Source organism: Condylura cristata, unplaced genomic scaffold (assembly GCF_000260355.1).
Source record: "Condylura cristata isolate star-nosed mole 26May11 unplaced genomic scaffold, ConCri1.0 scaffold00028, whole genome shotgun sequence".
NCBI classification, from domain to species: Eukaryota; Metazoa; Chordata; class Mammalia; order Eulipotyphla; family Talpidae; genus Condylura; species Condylura cristata.
In genome coordinates, this window is record NW_004567129.1 from 25,432,255 (window position 1) to 25,448,114 (window position 15,860).

Here is a 15,860-nt window from a genome sequence, read left to right on the forward strand (position 1 = left end):
CAGCACAAAGGCCTGGCGCGGGAGGGGGGCTTGCCCACGTGGGTTGGCCCTGGCCCCGGGGGGACCCTCCCCACGCGGGCGGGCGCGGAGCTTCCTGCCGCGCGGGGCGGAGTGTGTGTGTGTGTGTGTGTGTGTGTGTGCGCGCGCGCGCGCGCGCGCGTGTGTGCCGGTCGGCGGGGGGTTGCAGGTCTGGGTGCTCGGGCCTCGGTGCAGGGCCAAGCGCCCTGCAGAGCCAGCGAGTTTCCGGGGTCAATACTCGGCTCACGCAGCTGGGGCTTCGGGGTGGACAGGGCCCGGCGTGGCGCCCAAATCAGAAAGAGAAAAAGTCTCTAACGGGACAGATGTTCGTCTCTGACGCCCACCCCACGAGTAGGAAAAGGGACGGGAGGGGCCGGCGCACTGGTGGTCGTCCCAGGCGCGCGGGGCTTGGGCCCCCAGGCAGGCAGCAGGGACACCGGATCGCTGCCTAGGATCCCAGTTGCCAACCGGTACTCCGGACCTGGACGCGCGCACGGGGCGCACACTAGAGACACCCACCCCCGCCCGCCCACGTAGCGAGAGAGCCTTTCGGTCCACCCGCGACCCCCACCCCCGCCTGCAGAGGGATAAGCTTCAAGTTTTCCCTCGGTGTCTCAGTGTGCATGAAGGAATTTAACTGCACGAGTGAATAACAGCATTAGTTTCAATTAATTTTTTTTAAATCCCGGCAACAATAAACTTTGAGAACAAAAGCGCTTTTACGTCCTTAATTAGGCGAGCTTCCCATCTGTGGTCTCTAAGTGTCTGCCTCTTGATTTAACTTTGTCCTCCGCCCCGCCCCCGCCGCACACCCCTCCCCGCCCTGCTCGGCGCTTCGGGTTCCCGGGCCACCCCGCCCCGCGGCGCTGCGGGCTTTGGCCCGCCGGCTTCTGCCGCCCCGAAGTTCTCTCGGGCCGGCGGGCTCCGTAGAGGGGCTGGCGCGCACCAGGTGGCCCGCCCACCTCCCTCTGGGCCCACCTCCTGGACAGTTCTGCTGGCCCCTGGCACCCTCGCCCGGGGCTGGCGCCCATGGCGCTGAGCTGGAGGGAGCTCGCTAGGCGCCTTCTGTTTACCTTTTATGGTTAAAATAACAGCTTAGCAAAGAAGCGACTTCATGAAGAAGCGATTTAGTGAAATCGTCTCAAGCTGCCGCAGCTCAGCCAGTTTAATCACCCCCAGAGAGCTGAACAACTGCGAGCACAATGGGACACAAAATCATTTTGTGTGTAAATGAGCGTGGCATTCTGCTCGCTTCCCTCTGCTCGGGCGGGCGGGGCTGGGCTGCAGGCGGGCGCGGGACCCGGTCTCCCGCCGCAGCTCCGAGGAGCGGGTCAATACCCAGCCGGTTTGGAAACCTGCGGGCTCTCCAGCATGCTCCCGCCCAGGCTCCTGCAACAGGCGGTTTGGCAGAGCCTCGGGAGGGCGGTGGCCGCTGGGACTGGGTCGTGGGTTGATGCTGGTGTTGGCGGAATGAACTTGTGTCTCTTACTGCATCCGTTTTTGTGCTTCTGACCTCAGGGGAGAGGGTCGTCTGGCATCGATGCATTTATCGGAGGGAGCACTGGAGGTTCGAGTCAAGGCTTAGAGCCTGGGGCTTCCAATGGTGAGTTTTCTGGTTTGCCATGGCTTGTGCTTGCAGGGGAAAGAGAAGGGTGAGAAAAGGACCTAGCAGCTTCTGTGATGGGTACTTGGTGTTAGAAGCCACTTTTTAGTTCCACCCCGGGTGAGGAGACCTGTGCTGTTTGGAGCTGATAGATTTCCACTGGAGTTGCTTCCAGCCGGTGTATACTCTGTGCCTTTCCTTCTGACTCCTCCTCCCCGGGCAGGGTAACCCATTCCTGCGCTCTGTTTTGGTTTCTCAGAACTTCCTTGAGATAAGTGACCTGGTTTTCTTTTTAAAGCGTGTGGGAATCCAGGAAGGTCCAAAACAGCAAGCCCCTGTGACAGGATGAATTAAAAGTTGGTGGCTGCTAATAGCAGCCCCCTCCCCAGATTCGTGGCAGGGAAACTGGTGGGGACACTGAGGGCGTTGCATAGCTGCGGAGAGGAGCCTTAAAGCTGCGGGATTTCATTCCCATTGGAACTTGCTCCGTGGTTTAAAATTGGATGTTGAATTTCAAGCACAAAGTCATTCTTTAAGGGAGGTTGCGCCTTCAAGAACTAAGTCCAGGTTAAGTTCTGGAAGTCAGTGGCAGGCAGGAAAGGGGGAGAGTGAAAGGGGAAGAGTCGCTGTGCAAACCTCCCCCACCTGGGAGCCCCAAGTCAAATGGAAGGTTTCAGGCGACAGAAACCTGCTTCCCCCCCCCCCCCCAGCTGGCTCAAGGCCTGCAGCATGCCCTGTGGGGGCTTCCGGAGACGGAGGGCAATGTAATTTCAGGTGCTGGTGGTGGCACAGCCCGCAAGCCCTTGGAGGCGGGCAGGACAAAGCGTCCATTTGCTGAGAGGCTGCCTGTTTCCTCTGGCCAGCTCACTAATGCCTTGGGGGACACGATCCTCAGGGATCTGGAATACATTAGGCACAGACAAGACTCTTCCAGGGGTCTGGGGAGAAACTGCAGAGGTGCAGGCTAGGCAAACAAAGACAAGTTTCCTCTGTTCGGAGCCAGGGGCAGTGGCTTCCTCGTGGCCCAGCTTCTGCTTAAAGGCTTCTCTGTGTCTGGCCAGTTGCAAAGTGCATCCTCACACCTGGAGACGGTGTTATGAAATAGATCCTGGGCGCCCCAGTCTGTGGAGGGGGGACCCTCCCCAGGCTGTGGTCCACCAGGCCCTGCTGATGCAAGAGGAGACACGCTTGGTAACATGGCTCTAGACCAAAATACCAGGAAAATCAGATTTGTTCTGAAACATTTTGGGGCAATAATGGTGAGCATATGTTTCGGTGCTGTCATTAGCCGAATTAGCAGACATGGAGCGGAGCGCCATGAAAATGCTCACAAGTGTGTAGGAGTAATCTGCTCCAGCCTGGAGGCTTGCCTTGGGGTGTGGAGACAGGGAGGAGCAGCGAGGACCAGGGGAGCCTCCCGGTGTGGCTTGGGGTCCTGCCGAGCGAGTGCAGAAAACAAGACTGGGAGCGCCAGGCTCCGTGGGAGACGTGGTGCCGGTGACTGCTGAGGAGTGAAGCCCTGTCTGGTTTGCTCTGTGCTCCCGCAGATACTCTGGGCAGTGATGGAAGCCTAGATGCCTCACCGCAAGGAGCGGCCGAGCGGGTCCTCGCTTCACGCCCAAGGCAGCACTGGCACGGCGGTGAGAGCCAGCAGGGTGGGCATCGCCGGCGGCGGCCCCTCCCCGCCCCTCCCTGGGCGCCCGCTCCCGGGCCGGCCGCCCTCGGCGTGGCCGCGGCATTGGAGAGATGGCTGTTGACTGGCTGTACAACTATGTATTTTTTGAAACGAAAATGCTCTTAATTTGATGTGAAATTTACTCCATGTATAAAACTCAGTGCCTAAGGTGCTGAGGAAGTCACTAATTTAGAGGTGTCTCCTTACTGAGACAAACTTGCAAAACCCCCTGAATCCCAATTCACAAATTGGTGATTCGTTTGTCAGGGGATATTTCACATCTAACACATAAGCCCGCGACCTTTAATTAGAATTTTGCAGTTTGTTTTATGCCCCTGGAGGCTGACACCTTGAAAATTTTTTTTTCTTGATTTCTTATTGCTAATAAGCATCCTTCTTTTCCCCTCTGGTACTTTGAAGAAAATGATGCAAATACACTTAATTACAGTGGTGGACATAATTTGTCAGCTGAATATGTGATCAGGCACAGGGAGAAGTGATCTGATTAGATCTGTGATCACCCTGGCAATAAAGGGAGCTCTGTGGTGGGGAAACTCTTGTTTCTGCCTTGTCTCCGTCTCCAGGAGGGAGGAAGCATGTCCCGGTTGTCTCTCACCCGCTCGCCCGTGTCTCCCCTGGCCGCCCAAGGCATCCCACTGCCAGCCCAGCTCACCAAGTCCAACGCGCCCGTGCACATCGACGTGGGTGGTCACATGTACACCAGCAGCCTGGCCACCCTTACCAAGTACCCCGACTCCAGGTAAGAGCGAGCCCGCCCCAGGCGCCGGGCTGTGGCGGCCGCTGCAGCCATGGGGGGCACTCAGACTCTCCAGGGCGGCCCTGCTCGTGCATACCCGGGGAGCCAGCGTTCAGGAGGCCGAGTCTGCTCCAATCTGCTCGTTAACAGCCGCTTTGTGAGGGAGAGGGACGGTGGGGCCCAGAGCTGGTGGCACTGGCAATGAATGCTAGGTGGAGTTCCGGGGCTGCTGGCGGAGGCCATTTCTTCAGAGCCGGCCCCCTCAAGCCCCCAAACTCAGCAGCCACTGGGCATCTCTCGTGCTCTCGGGTTCCCTTCAATGAGCCTCAGGCCTGGTCTGAGCAACTCTCTTTCTTGGTGTTGCATTGGGGGGCCCTGTCCCCCTTTGCTAGTCCAACCTGGGAAGGTGTGTGATGGCAAAGGGAGAGGCGTCACTTGCCATCTCTGGGGGGGTGGCCACTGCTAGACCCCACAGGCTGCTTGCAGAGACTGGCTAGGAATTCCCGCACGTTGGGGGTATGCAGATGGTATGAACCTGAGCCCTTCCGTGGATAGAGTCCGAGGCCTCCCTGCAGGGAGCCTCACTCTGCCGAGCTCCCTGGTGCTTCTGACTCCTGTAGCTGCCTGCTTTTCTGCTCTTGCCTCTCAGGCATCTCCTCTCCAGGGCAGACCTCCCTGGCTTCCCCGCTGGCAGGGCTGACGAGGGCTGGGGTGGTCTCTGGGCAGCCCCCCAGGAATGTGCACTGGTTGCTGGCTCCTGGCACTGCTGGGCGGCCCCTGCTCCCTAGTGTCCTAGGGCTGGGTAGCAGGAGGGCCCAGACTGCCAGGCATTCCCCCTATTTTATACATTTAAGATAATGAGAAGAGTTAATTAATCCCCCAGACACCACGGGGTCAGGGGTGTCTCTGGAAAGCTTCCTCTTCAGGCTCCTCGCTGTTGGCTCACGGCATCGAGGATTCGCGGTGCGTGGAGGCGGCCGCTTTGGGACTTGTGAGGGCCAGGTGGACTCCTCCGTGGGGACAGGAGTGCTCCCTCAGAAGGGGGTGCTGGAGGTGCACAGAGGTCCAGTCTGGAATCTGGGGAGCCTAGGCTCTAGACAGCAACTGGGACTTCAATGCCCAGGGGACTGGGAGCCCCGGGGGGGGGGGGTACGCAGCCACGCCTGTGCCCGCGGTCTGCCCGCTTTCAACGTGCCCTGCCCAGGGCAGGAGGTGGATTCTGCTCATTGCCTGCCGAGCCCGCCCTGTGCGGTGTTCCCGAGTTGCCCAAGATGGATCATCCCTTAATCACTTGGTGACGTTTGTAAGGGAGTTTCACAAAACCCTCGGCCGCCACAGCGCTGAAGAGCGTTTCCTGAAATCAGACACTTGCCCTTCTGGAGAAATCGCAGCCCAGGCTGCTGATTCTGAGGGCTGGAGTGGCCCGGCCCCATAGCCTCACCTCCCTCTCCCCACCTCACCGAGGTTCTGCATGCGAGGGCTTGCGGGGGAAGTTGGGGGCTCCCACCTTCTTGCCTGTGGGACCATCTGCTGCAGGCTATGCCCAGAGGAGGCAGCTGTCTGCATTCTTGCCTGGGGCTGGGGCTTTAGAAGAATCTGTTGTTCTCCCTGGGTGGCTCCAGGCCCAGGCTCCCCAGCCTGAAGCTTTAGCCTGGAGGTGGGGAGGGGGGTGAAGTGTAGAACAGTTGGGGACAGTGGGTCTGGCTGGACTCAGGAAGTGGGTGTGGCAGCTGTGCTACCAAGGAGCACGCCCCTCCCACCCACCCCGATCTCTTTCATCCTTTGAATGATTTGTTAAGATTAAAAAGTTATTTTTCCCCAATTCTGGAAACAAACATCAGGCAGCCTCTCACCTCGTGCTGGTGAGGTATGAGTCACCTGGAGAATTAAGAGTGCGCAGGCCACCCCAGGGTTCTGGAGAGCAGCATAGTTCTCCCAAGGCCCCAGGCTTCTGTGCCCACGGCCATGGCCGGCATCTTGGGTTTCTTGACTCCCACAAGAGGGGAGTTGGGGACAACCTCGAGGAGCAGCTCCTGGCAGGAGCCCGCTGGGCACTGCCAGCCCTGGGCGTGTGCTCTTGGGCTGCCACCTCACTCCTTCCTCCCTGCTGGACGGCCACTGCAGCTCCACACGTGGGTCCGTCCTGGCCTTGGGCCGTGGCAAATTCAGATGGCCAGGAGCTTCAGAATAAATAGGACCTTCCACGGACACATCCAGGAAATGGGAGCCAAAGTCTAAAGGAAAGGAAAATAAGAAAGAAGACCCTCCCTGCATCTGCTGGGGCCAGAACTGGCCTGCTTATTCCATGGAGGACTTTAGAAATTGGCACACCAGACCCTGCAGCACCCCATACAAGGCGGCCTGAGGCAGAAACCCGTGCAGACCCTGTAAGTGACCGATGTTTTTTCAAGCCCGTCGCTTTAGCCCCCAAGGGCTTGCAAGGTCTTCATCGGTGCCACGGAACCTCGAAAGGTCCACGACCAGCCAGCCAGCCCCGGAAAAGGTGGACTGAGAGCCGTCTAGCCTTGGGCCAATAAGACAACCTAGAACCCGGTCGCCCTGGACTGTGGCCGGGTCAGGGGTCTTCCAGACCGATGGGACAGTGTGGACCCCCAGCCTGCCCTGACACCAGAGGGGTCTGTGACCCGGCCAGGCGCAGCCGGGGAGGCTGAAGCTCCAGGCTTGCCACAGGTGCCACATGGGGCCCTCTGCGCTAGCTGATGACGTCCACGGCTCCTGGCAACTTTGCTCAGCCCCACTGTCTCCGAGGATGCTGGTTACCCCCATGTGACATCTGCATGCCCAAGCTCTGCTGAGGCCAGGTCTTGGGGACCTGGAAGGCTGGAACAGGCCATGGAGCCCACAGTGTCCAGCAGGGTCCTCAGCACCATGGTCCCATGCCTGGAGAGGTGACCGGACCTCGTGGTCGCTGGGGCCCTGAGATAGCGCATCGGCAGCACTGGCTCCACAGGCCTCCTGCCTCTCACACCTCGCCACAGGCTACAGGACCGCTTGCCCTTTGACAGCCCCACTGGTGAGAGTGAGAGCAGGGGACGTCATGGCTATTCCACACCCAGGAGACCCTCATTCATGGTGGACAGTTTATGTGCTCAGCCGTTAGAGTGGATATAGGTGGGAGAGCCTGCCAGGCTCAGCCCTCAGCTTTCGCCCAGCTCGTGTGTCCGGCACGGGACGGCAGGGCAGGGCCACAGGAGGCCACTTGGCGTGGACAGTAGTGTGGGCTGCTAGGGGTGAAGGGAGCAGAGCATAGCGGCGTAGGCACTGCCTCGGCCTGGGCCGTGCGGCCAGGATCTAGCTGGACCCGCAGGTGTGCACCCCTGAAGGTGATGGGGAGATTCTGCCCCTGGAGAGACCCGGCCCACTGCCTCCTGTTCCCAGATCAAGCTCTCGGCTGTCCCCACTCGTCTTTGAGACTCCTACCTGTTGACAGACCTGGGGTCTGCAGGGCAAGTCGGGGAACCAGAGCCCGCAGCCCTGGTTTGTGGGCAGGGGCAGCCCTGGCTCAGAGGCCTGCTTCCTCCCTGGGTGACTGAGGATGGGCCGAGGCTTCCCACAGGCCCCTCCTGGGGACGGGGTGCTGGGACCTGTCCCCCTCCTCGTGTGCTTGGCACATGCGCACATGGGCGTGTGTTGTGTGCTCACTGCTGAGCGTTGGTGTGTGGTGACACGCACATCATCCCTCCCTCTGCCTCTGCTCCCCTGGGGCTCCCTGGGTGGGGAGTCCCTCGGGGTCCATGGCATGTGTCCAGTCAGCTGGCCTTGGCTGCTGGCCTTTGCCTGGCTGCTGCAGGGTCGGCCTGTGATGTGCATTCCTAAGGGTGGGGGCCGTGGGACCCCAGGCTTGTTGTGCGAGTGTGTGGGTCCGGTGCCTGCTCGTGGGGGTTGGGCGAGGTGGATGTGTGTGGCCCGGGCCTGCTGGGGCTGGTTCGCACTGCTCGTGGGGTGTGTGACGGTAGCCTGGGGGGGTCTGATGGTCAGCAGGAGTCTTCTGGGTGGCTCTGTCTGGCGGGGCTTGCGTGCGTGTGGCGAGGTGGCTGTGTCTGCATCTCGCTGTAGTTTTCCAGGCCTGTTGACATGTGGCGGCGGGCTGGCGGCTGTGCACACTTGGGTGTGTCTCTCCGGCTGTGGCTTGCCAGTGTAGGTGGGTGTGTGGCCTGTGCCGGCTACGCTGTGCCCTCTCCGACTGCAGCCTGGCAGCCCCCGGTGTATGCAAACCTGTGGGGTCTGGCTGTGTCCCAGAGTCACCCACACCTCTCCCCTGCCCACTGCAGCCGGGTGTGCCCCAAAGTGTGGGAGCGGGGCGGTGGACTGGCCTCTCGTCAGGCATCCCTTGCACCTCTCCTAGAATCAGCCGCCTCTTCAACGGCACCGAGCCCATCGTCCTGGACAGTTTGAAGCAACATTATTTCATCGACCGGGATGGGGAGATTTTCCGCTACGTCCTGAGCTTCCTGCGGACGTCGAAACTGCTGCTCCCCGATGACTTCAAGGTAAGTCCGGGGCCGGCGGCTCCCCGGGCTGCCTGTGCGGTGCCGTTACACAGGGGACGTTGGGACTTAATAAATGGACCCACGGTCGTCATGGCAACCATAAAAAGTTAAACGATGCAGCCGAGGGCTAAATCAGTTTTCCTAAACTAATTTTGTTTTCTCACATTTTTAGCTTATTTATCAGGGTGTAACAACAATTAAGCGGCGGAGGCGCCTACCCTGGCTTCATGTTTGCCATGGTGAAGGCTGATGTGTGCCCGGGTGCCAGGAGTTACCGCCTCCTAAATCTGTGCCCTGTTGGCAGTTTGCAGGCAGAAAACCCTGCTTGTAAAACACCTTGTAACAAAAAACTAGCCCCCGATCTCAGAGTGCGCCTGCCTCGGTGCTGTGCTCCTCCGGGGCGCCGCAGAGGGGGCACCCCACAAATAGCCACCCCTCCTCCCACCCCACCCAGAGGCCAAGGGCCTGGATGTTTTGTCTTGGGGTTGAGGACCAGAAAAAACTCGGACTGAACACGGCTGACACAGCCCGTGCGGTCTGTCCCCACAGCACACATCGGGTGGGCAGGCAGTCATCTGGGGGGGCAGTGCTTCAAGGAAAGAGGGCGAACCCCAGAAGGCCTGGCCCGGCATGGGGCTTCTGTGGAGAGCCCACTGCTCTTGGCGCAGGGCCCGGGACAGACGGGGTGAGGGCCTTGCTGAGGGCCTGGAGCTCCCTGCATTCCAGAACTGGGGAGACGTGTCTCCCTGGGGCTTCTGGGTTGGGCTGCTGAATGCTGCCGGGACCTTGGTAGCCGCTCAGCACCAGGCGAATTCCCCTGAGTGGTGGGAGGGCTGTGAGCAGGCGAAGGAGGATCAGGTTTGCCAATGGGAAGGATGGTGTGTGCAGAAGGCAGGGGGGTCCCCAGCGGCTCGGGACGAGGCTGGAGACCCCTGAGCAGAGCTGCAGGTTAGACTCCTGTCTAAGAAAAGATCAGGAGAGGGACATGGGTTGGAGGGGGTGAGGCGATCTCGAGGGTGCCTCCCTGCCTGTCTTGAGGGTGCATGGCGGTTCAGGTGTGGGTGTGGATGTATACTCTGGCAGGTGTCGAGTAGGGAGGCTCTGGACAATGGGGGGCCATGTGGGGCTTGTTTGGTATGCAATGGCTTTGAAAAACTCAAGAGTGGATGAGAGTGAGGCCCAGGATGGAGCCCCGACTGATGACTGTTGTGGTGGGGGTAGGGCCTGTTAGAACTGGGGTTTCCCTCTGGGTAATTCAAATGCCAGGGTTGGCAGGTGGAAGGGATTGAGGGCCTAGGGGGCCAGCCCAGCCTTGGAGGATGGGCTTCCTTGCCTTTCCCTGGGGGTCCTCAGGCTCACCAGCTGGGCCTGAGCTGAGCCCCAAGGAGAGGCCACGTCAGGGGTCTCTGCTGCTCCGGGCTGAAGTGTGCTTGAGGTGCGGTTGATGTGATCCTGCGGCCAGCTAGTGGGCTGCTGGTGAGCGGGGGGGGGGGTTTCTGGCCCCAGCACCCCCCACGCCTGCAGGGCAAGTGGCAGATTGCTGCTGAGTTCTCACCCCTTCCTCTAGCTGGGAGCTGGGAGCTTTGCATTGTTGTCTATATGAGAAAAGGTCGGTAAACTGACAGAGGTCTCAGCCCTGGTAGAGGAGGCTGCCAGAATCCACCCTGACAGGTCTGTTTTGCCTCCAGGCAAGGACACAGCCTCTGGCTCTTCTGGTGGAGCCTGCGGGTCATTCTAGAGTCTTCTCTCTGCAGCAGAGGGAGAAAACCACCCCCAGTGCTTGGGGCCCTGGGGAAAGGCCTGGGGGGATCTGGCGCACAGGTGCACCGCTGGGCTAAGGCTGCTGCTTGCACCATTCCCCTGCGCCTCCTCGCCCCACCTGAGCGCTGGTCACGGTCACCGGTCCACACTGAGGGCGGGGGTGGCACTTCCCGCCTGCACGCGGAAAACCCCCTGCAGCGGAAGGGCTGGCCCCAGCGCCATCCCCTCCCCCCACGTGTGCCGCAGGACTTCAGCCTGCTGTACGAGGAGGCGCGCTACTACCAGCTGCAGCCCATGTTGCGTGAGCTGGAGCGCTGGCAGCAGGAGCAGGAGCAGCGGCGGCGGAGCCGGGCCTGCGACTGCCTGGTGGTGCGGGTCACGCCCGACCTGGGAGAGCGCATCGCGCTCAGCGGCGAGAAGGCCCTCATCGAGGAGGTCTTCCCCGAGACCGGGGACGTCATGTGCAACTCGGTCAACGCCGGCTGGAACCAGGACCCCACTCACGTCATCCGCTTCCCTCTCAACGGCTACTGTCGACTCAACTCCGTGCAGGTGAGGGCTGCGCCGCCGCCTGGCGCCCGCCACCCCGGCTCCCGCTGGCCGTGTGTGCAGCGAGGCAGGCGGAGGGAGGGGAGGGCCCGCCGGGGTGTGGCGAGGCCCTGCGCGGACCCTACAGAAAAGGCAACAATGCGTCGATGCATAATTTATATCCCGCTCATAATTAAATGATGGCGCCTGGGGAGTGGACTTAAAAAAAAATTGATCCGTGCTTTTTTTTTTTCCCAAAAGGATGTTCTATAAAAATGGCCCAGAGTAGTTTCAACAAAGTGTGCTCCATTTGACACCCAGAGTCTGATTTGGTTTCAAATGAAACCCGGGCAGTGGGGAGGCGGGGCAGAGACAGATCGCAGGTGGCCTAAGGCCTGTCCTTGCTCTGCTGACCCGGGACAGTGGCACCCAGACAGCTGGTCCAGCTTTCCCCAGGTGGGGCTAAGAGTTGGCAAGTCCAAGATGGAGCTGGGGTCTGTTTGCCTGTTTGCCAGCTGCTCTTGCAGACCCAAGAGCAGACTCCTATGTCAGGTTTCGGGCAGAGTGGGTTTGCAGGGAGCCCCCACCCCCTGCAGTCTGCAAGCTGTCAGTCAGAACTTGCTCCTCGCAGGACACAGGTGTCAGATGTGCCGACTCCACCCTCACAGGGGCACAGACCCACGTGGGCACGGGGCCTGCAGAGACTCAGCAGACAGACTCCTCCTCCCCGCTCCCGGCTCCCTGGAGCTGATGGGCCCCCAGGCCTCAAACCATCTGGGACTCACTGCTCAGGGAAGCAGGTGGCTGCCCGGAGGCAGGGTCTCTCTGTAATTGGGGCAGGCTTTGGTGAGGGAGAGGCACTGGGACCACATGTCTGGACCTAGAGGGGCAGGTTACTCCTGGGGAAAAGGGGGAAGGGCCCCCAGGCTCTCTCTGCCTTCCTGAACCAAGACTTTAGCAGACCCCTGAGGGCAGCAGGAGGGGGCTGTCTGCTCAGGTCTGGCCACTCTGTGGGCCCCGGGCCTGTCCGCGCCTGTCCCTGATGTGGTTATTCAGGTGGCCGTTCTGCAGAGACCTTTGTCAGCAAGTGAGACTGAGAGCGTAGAAGGAGGTCCCTCACCCCAGCCGGCTGACCCCCTTTCTTCCCCCGCAGGTCCTGGAGAGGCTATTCCAGAGGGGTTTCACTGTGGCCGCGTCCTGTGGGGGTGGCGTGGACTCCTCCCAGTTCAGCGAGTATGTGCTCTGCCGAGAGGAGCGGCGGCCGCAGCCCACCCCCACCGCCGTCCGGATAAAGCAGGAGCCCCTGGACTAGGCCCTGCCTCGGTGCCGCCTGAGTCCCCCTGGCCCTGGGAGCACCCCAGAGACCCGAAGACACTTTTGGGGAGTTCTGCCTGTGCCTGCTTAGTGCTGGGCGTGAGACTTGAGGGTGGGGCTGGAGGGGCAGAAGCCGGCCTGGGGGGGGTACCCCCAGTGCCCGGGCGTCGTGGCCACAGAATATGGGACGCTGGGGGCAGACCCGCCCGCCAAAGGACTGTTGATGTGACTCAGATGCCGCCGTTGCCGCCGCCGGTTGTCCAGCCCCCCCGGGCTCCCCTGCCCGTCACGGGTCCTCTGAGACTCCAGGACCTACCAAGGCAGGTCACGGGGACCCTGGCTTGCTCCAGAGGAGCTGTGCATCCTCCTCCGTGCGTGGCAGACTTCAGTGGGTCTCCCTGCGTCAGGTGGCTTATTTTTCTACAGTATTTAAGACCGAAGTAACTAACTGCACAAGTCAGAGAGGCCAACAAGGACCTACACTTCTCTATCTGGTGCTCAGTTCTCAGCCGGACTTGCGGCCCGCCCACGCGGCGGATGAGCTGTGGGCTCCGGGCCCAGGTGCCGGCACAGTGGCACAGCAGCGGGGCTGTTGGGAGGAGGGCGGTGCTGGCATGGGGGATGGTGGAACCACCTGATGCCATCTGATACCCTCACCTTCGCTGCGGCCCAAGGCTCAGGCCACACTGGGCGGGTCACCTGACATTCCACCCTGGGGCTGCCAGTCCTGTCTGTGTGCGCCCACACCTGGGCTCCGGGAGAACTCCCTGCCCATCTGGACCAGCCAGGGGCCACACCGAATCCTTACCTCAGGAATGGGCCCCGCAGTGAGGGGACCCACCTGTCAGCAGCATCCTATGGGTCCCCAGCTCAGGAAGCCGTCCCCAGCTCCGATTTTCCCACACTAATATGCACACTGAATTTGAATGAACTGTTGTTACCCCCTTTGGGAAGGCATACCTGGGGCTCTTGACCCCAATTCCAGTGAGGGCTGACCCCAGGGGTCCTCACAGACCTCCCGTCCCAGGTGACGGGCCCAAAGGTGACCGGCCCGGCATTGTCACACCTTCCCCCCAGCGCTGGCTCTTCCTGGGTGGCAAAACCCCAGAGACCTCAGCGGGCGGGGCGCCCTGGCGGCACCCCAGTGCACAACGCCTGTAGACTTGTGTACCACTCCTTCAACGTTGTAAAGATGCTGATGTACAATTGTCGTGTGTTTGTGTAAACACATCACGTTCCTAGTTCATGCCATAAATGATGCCATAAAGCAAAGACTAAGGCTCCATCCTGTGTAGAAGCGACAGCTGGGTTCCTGCCTTTGGTCTTGTGCCTGGGGGTGCTGGGGGTGGATGTCCCCCTCAGTTCCAACCAAAGAAGAAGCGGCTGTAGTGTCTGGGAGAGGGGCAGAGGCCTGACTTTGCTGTATATTGTACCGGGATGTGCCCTAACTCCCCATTTGTCCCCTTGGGCACGGGATCTGAATGTGGGTCACAGCCCCAGCCAGATGTGAAGCGGGGCGCGGCAGACAGGTGTCAGGGACCTTGGAACCCGGTCTTCAGTGTCTCGAGAGGCTCTCTGGTTCTTGCTCAATGTGCACATCCTCTCTAGAGCCTCACAGTGGTAGGAGAAGGTGGCGTCCACAGCTCAGGCCAGCCAGGGGGACATACCGCCCCCAAAATGGTCACGTGAGGAATAAGACCATGGCGCCCCATGGGCAGGCATTTGAACACACTCAGAGAGGCCTCCAGGTTTAATGCATCTTTCTGTATTTTTTTTTTTGCAAAGCCCTTACATTGTAGCCGCTGCAGACTGCTCTTCACAGGCCCGGCCGGGTCACGAGCCCCGACCTGCCCGAGGCCGGGAGCACACACCAGCTGCGTCCTGTCTGGGGCCCCAGAGCAGACGCCATCCAGCGTCCGATCTAATTTGCCGGGCAGACCTGCCGGCCTTCTGTGCTTAGCAACGTGGCTGCAGTTGGCACATCTGCATTTTGGCATCTGAAGTTCACATCTGAGAGGAGAGAAAGTGGTGTGTTTCTTAGAAAGGAAGTCTTGTGAAAACAGCTCCATGCCGGGTGTTTCTGGAGCCTCCCGTACGTCGCCGGTGCCGTGGCTGATTGATGGAGATGCCCTGACGTTTCCAAGCAAGCTGTCTTTTTGATGAAACCATCATGCTGGGAGGGAGGGAAGGGAGTAACTGAGATAGTAGACGTTACTCTTTATTTATTAAATAAATCAGGAATATGATTTTACATAAAATGGAGGATGTCTAAATTTCTAGAGAAATACTATCCTCCCATAGAAGGAAATTCAAATATACCCAGTCTCCATCAACCGTAAGTACAAATGATCAAGTCCTTGCAAGCGATTTCTGGCTCCTGGAATGACTGTATCCTAAGTAATCTGGCATTGTTTCTTCTGCTCATCAGAAACCTCCAGACTAAGTATTTTTGGTTATAAGCAACCGGACAGAGAGCCCCCTGCTGCCCTGCCCCAAGCCTGTGCCAGTGTGTGGCGAGCTGGCCAAGGGGCAGCAGATGGCTCCAGCCGCAGGCACACACAGGGCTCAATGCCAGGTGACATGAGCACCTTTCAAAGGTTTTTTTTTTGTTTTTTTTTTTTTTTAAATTACCACTTGATTGTGTTCCTTAGAATAAATAAAGGATATTTTATAAATTACACACCCAGCTCCATTGCCTGGTTTCTAATCCACCGGCTTGGATGATTCTAGAGCTACCCCTTCTCACCCTTGACTTGATCAAGCTGCCGAGTCGACCTTGAGCAACCCAAGTCCCTAAAACCTAAGCGTCCCCACATGAGACTGGGCCCTAGCAGCTGGGGCGTCTAGCGTGTGCACCCCACCAACCCCAGGCCCTCACTCAGGAGTCCGTCTTCAGGACAGTAGGTCTTTTTGCACCGTACTGATTGGGCTTGCATGTAATGTGAACCCACACACCAGTGCGTTTGAAAATGGGCCAGAGAAGCACAGATGTGAGGAAGGATGCACGATGCCGAGCCCCGGCTGATGAGCATGGGTGGAGAGGTGACCCCCTCTCCCGTCCAGGAGGCAGACCTGAATACCAGGGTGACCTACCCCACTGGACCCAGGCCTGCCTGGTGGGGGGTTATGCCACGTAGGTGATGAGATGAAACAGGTAAAACTGGGAGGTGTCAGAGAACTTTCATGTAAAGGCAGGATGCTTGGTTCAAGTCAGTGGGAAGAGGGGGTGGGGATCAGCTGCTGGCCTTGAACTTGACACGTGGGCTCATTCAGGGTCTCTTAGACCTGGGAGGTCATGGTTTGAGGGCTGTAACTTCAGATGATCTTAATCACGTGGGCAAATGAATTCAGCTACAGAACTCAGGATAGCATATAACGCTGGTCTCATCTCAAAGATGGTGAGGATATGCCTGGCCCTCTTTGCATTCACCCCAAGTCCCCCCCACAAAAAAGGGGGGTGGGTCCATGTAGAGAGAGGCCCCTGTCAGAAGATCAAGGCCTGCGAGGTAGCCCTGTGTGAACCAGGAGAAAGGAGAAGTTATCAGTAGCAGCTACAGCTGCCTGCTGCCTCAGGAGCAAAGCCAGTACTGCCTACAAAGTTCTGGAACATTCTGAGATGTCCCAAATGTAGCACAACCCCAGTGAGGGTCGAGGGTCAGAACAGAAGGGCTGACCGGGCAGGGCTCCACTCGG

At 59.5% G+C, this 15,860-nt stretch overlaps 1 protein-coding gene across 2 annotated transcripts; it reads left to right on the forward strand.

Annotated features, from left to right (window-relative positions):
- The first annotated feature begins 1,543 nt into the window (after window positions 1-1,543).
- KCTD15 (potassium channel tetramerization domain containing 15) lies at window positions 1,544-14,318 on the forward strand. Of its 2 annotated transcripts, none has more exons than XM_012730788.1 (6): window positions 1,544-1,621; window positions 3,169-3,276; window positions 3,881-4,056; window positions 8,420-8,564; window positions 10,572-10,877; window positions 12,007-14,318. In XM_012730788.1, exons 2-6 carry the CDS (start codon window positions 3,196-3,198, stop codon window positions 12,163-12,165), a joined length of 867 nt encoding a protein of 288 aa, XP_012586242.1. In that variant the 5' UTR covers window positions 1,544-1,621; window positions 3,169-3,195; the 3' UTR covers window positions 12,166-14,318. The 2 variants fall into 2 exon arrangements, with proteins under 2 accessions (XP_012586242.1, XP_004690598.1); XM_004690541.2 differs by having other exon boundaries at window positions 3,169-3,261.
- Window positions 14,319-15,860: the final 1,542 nt, after the last annotated feature.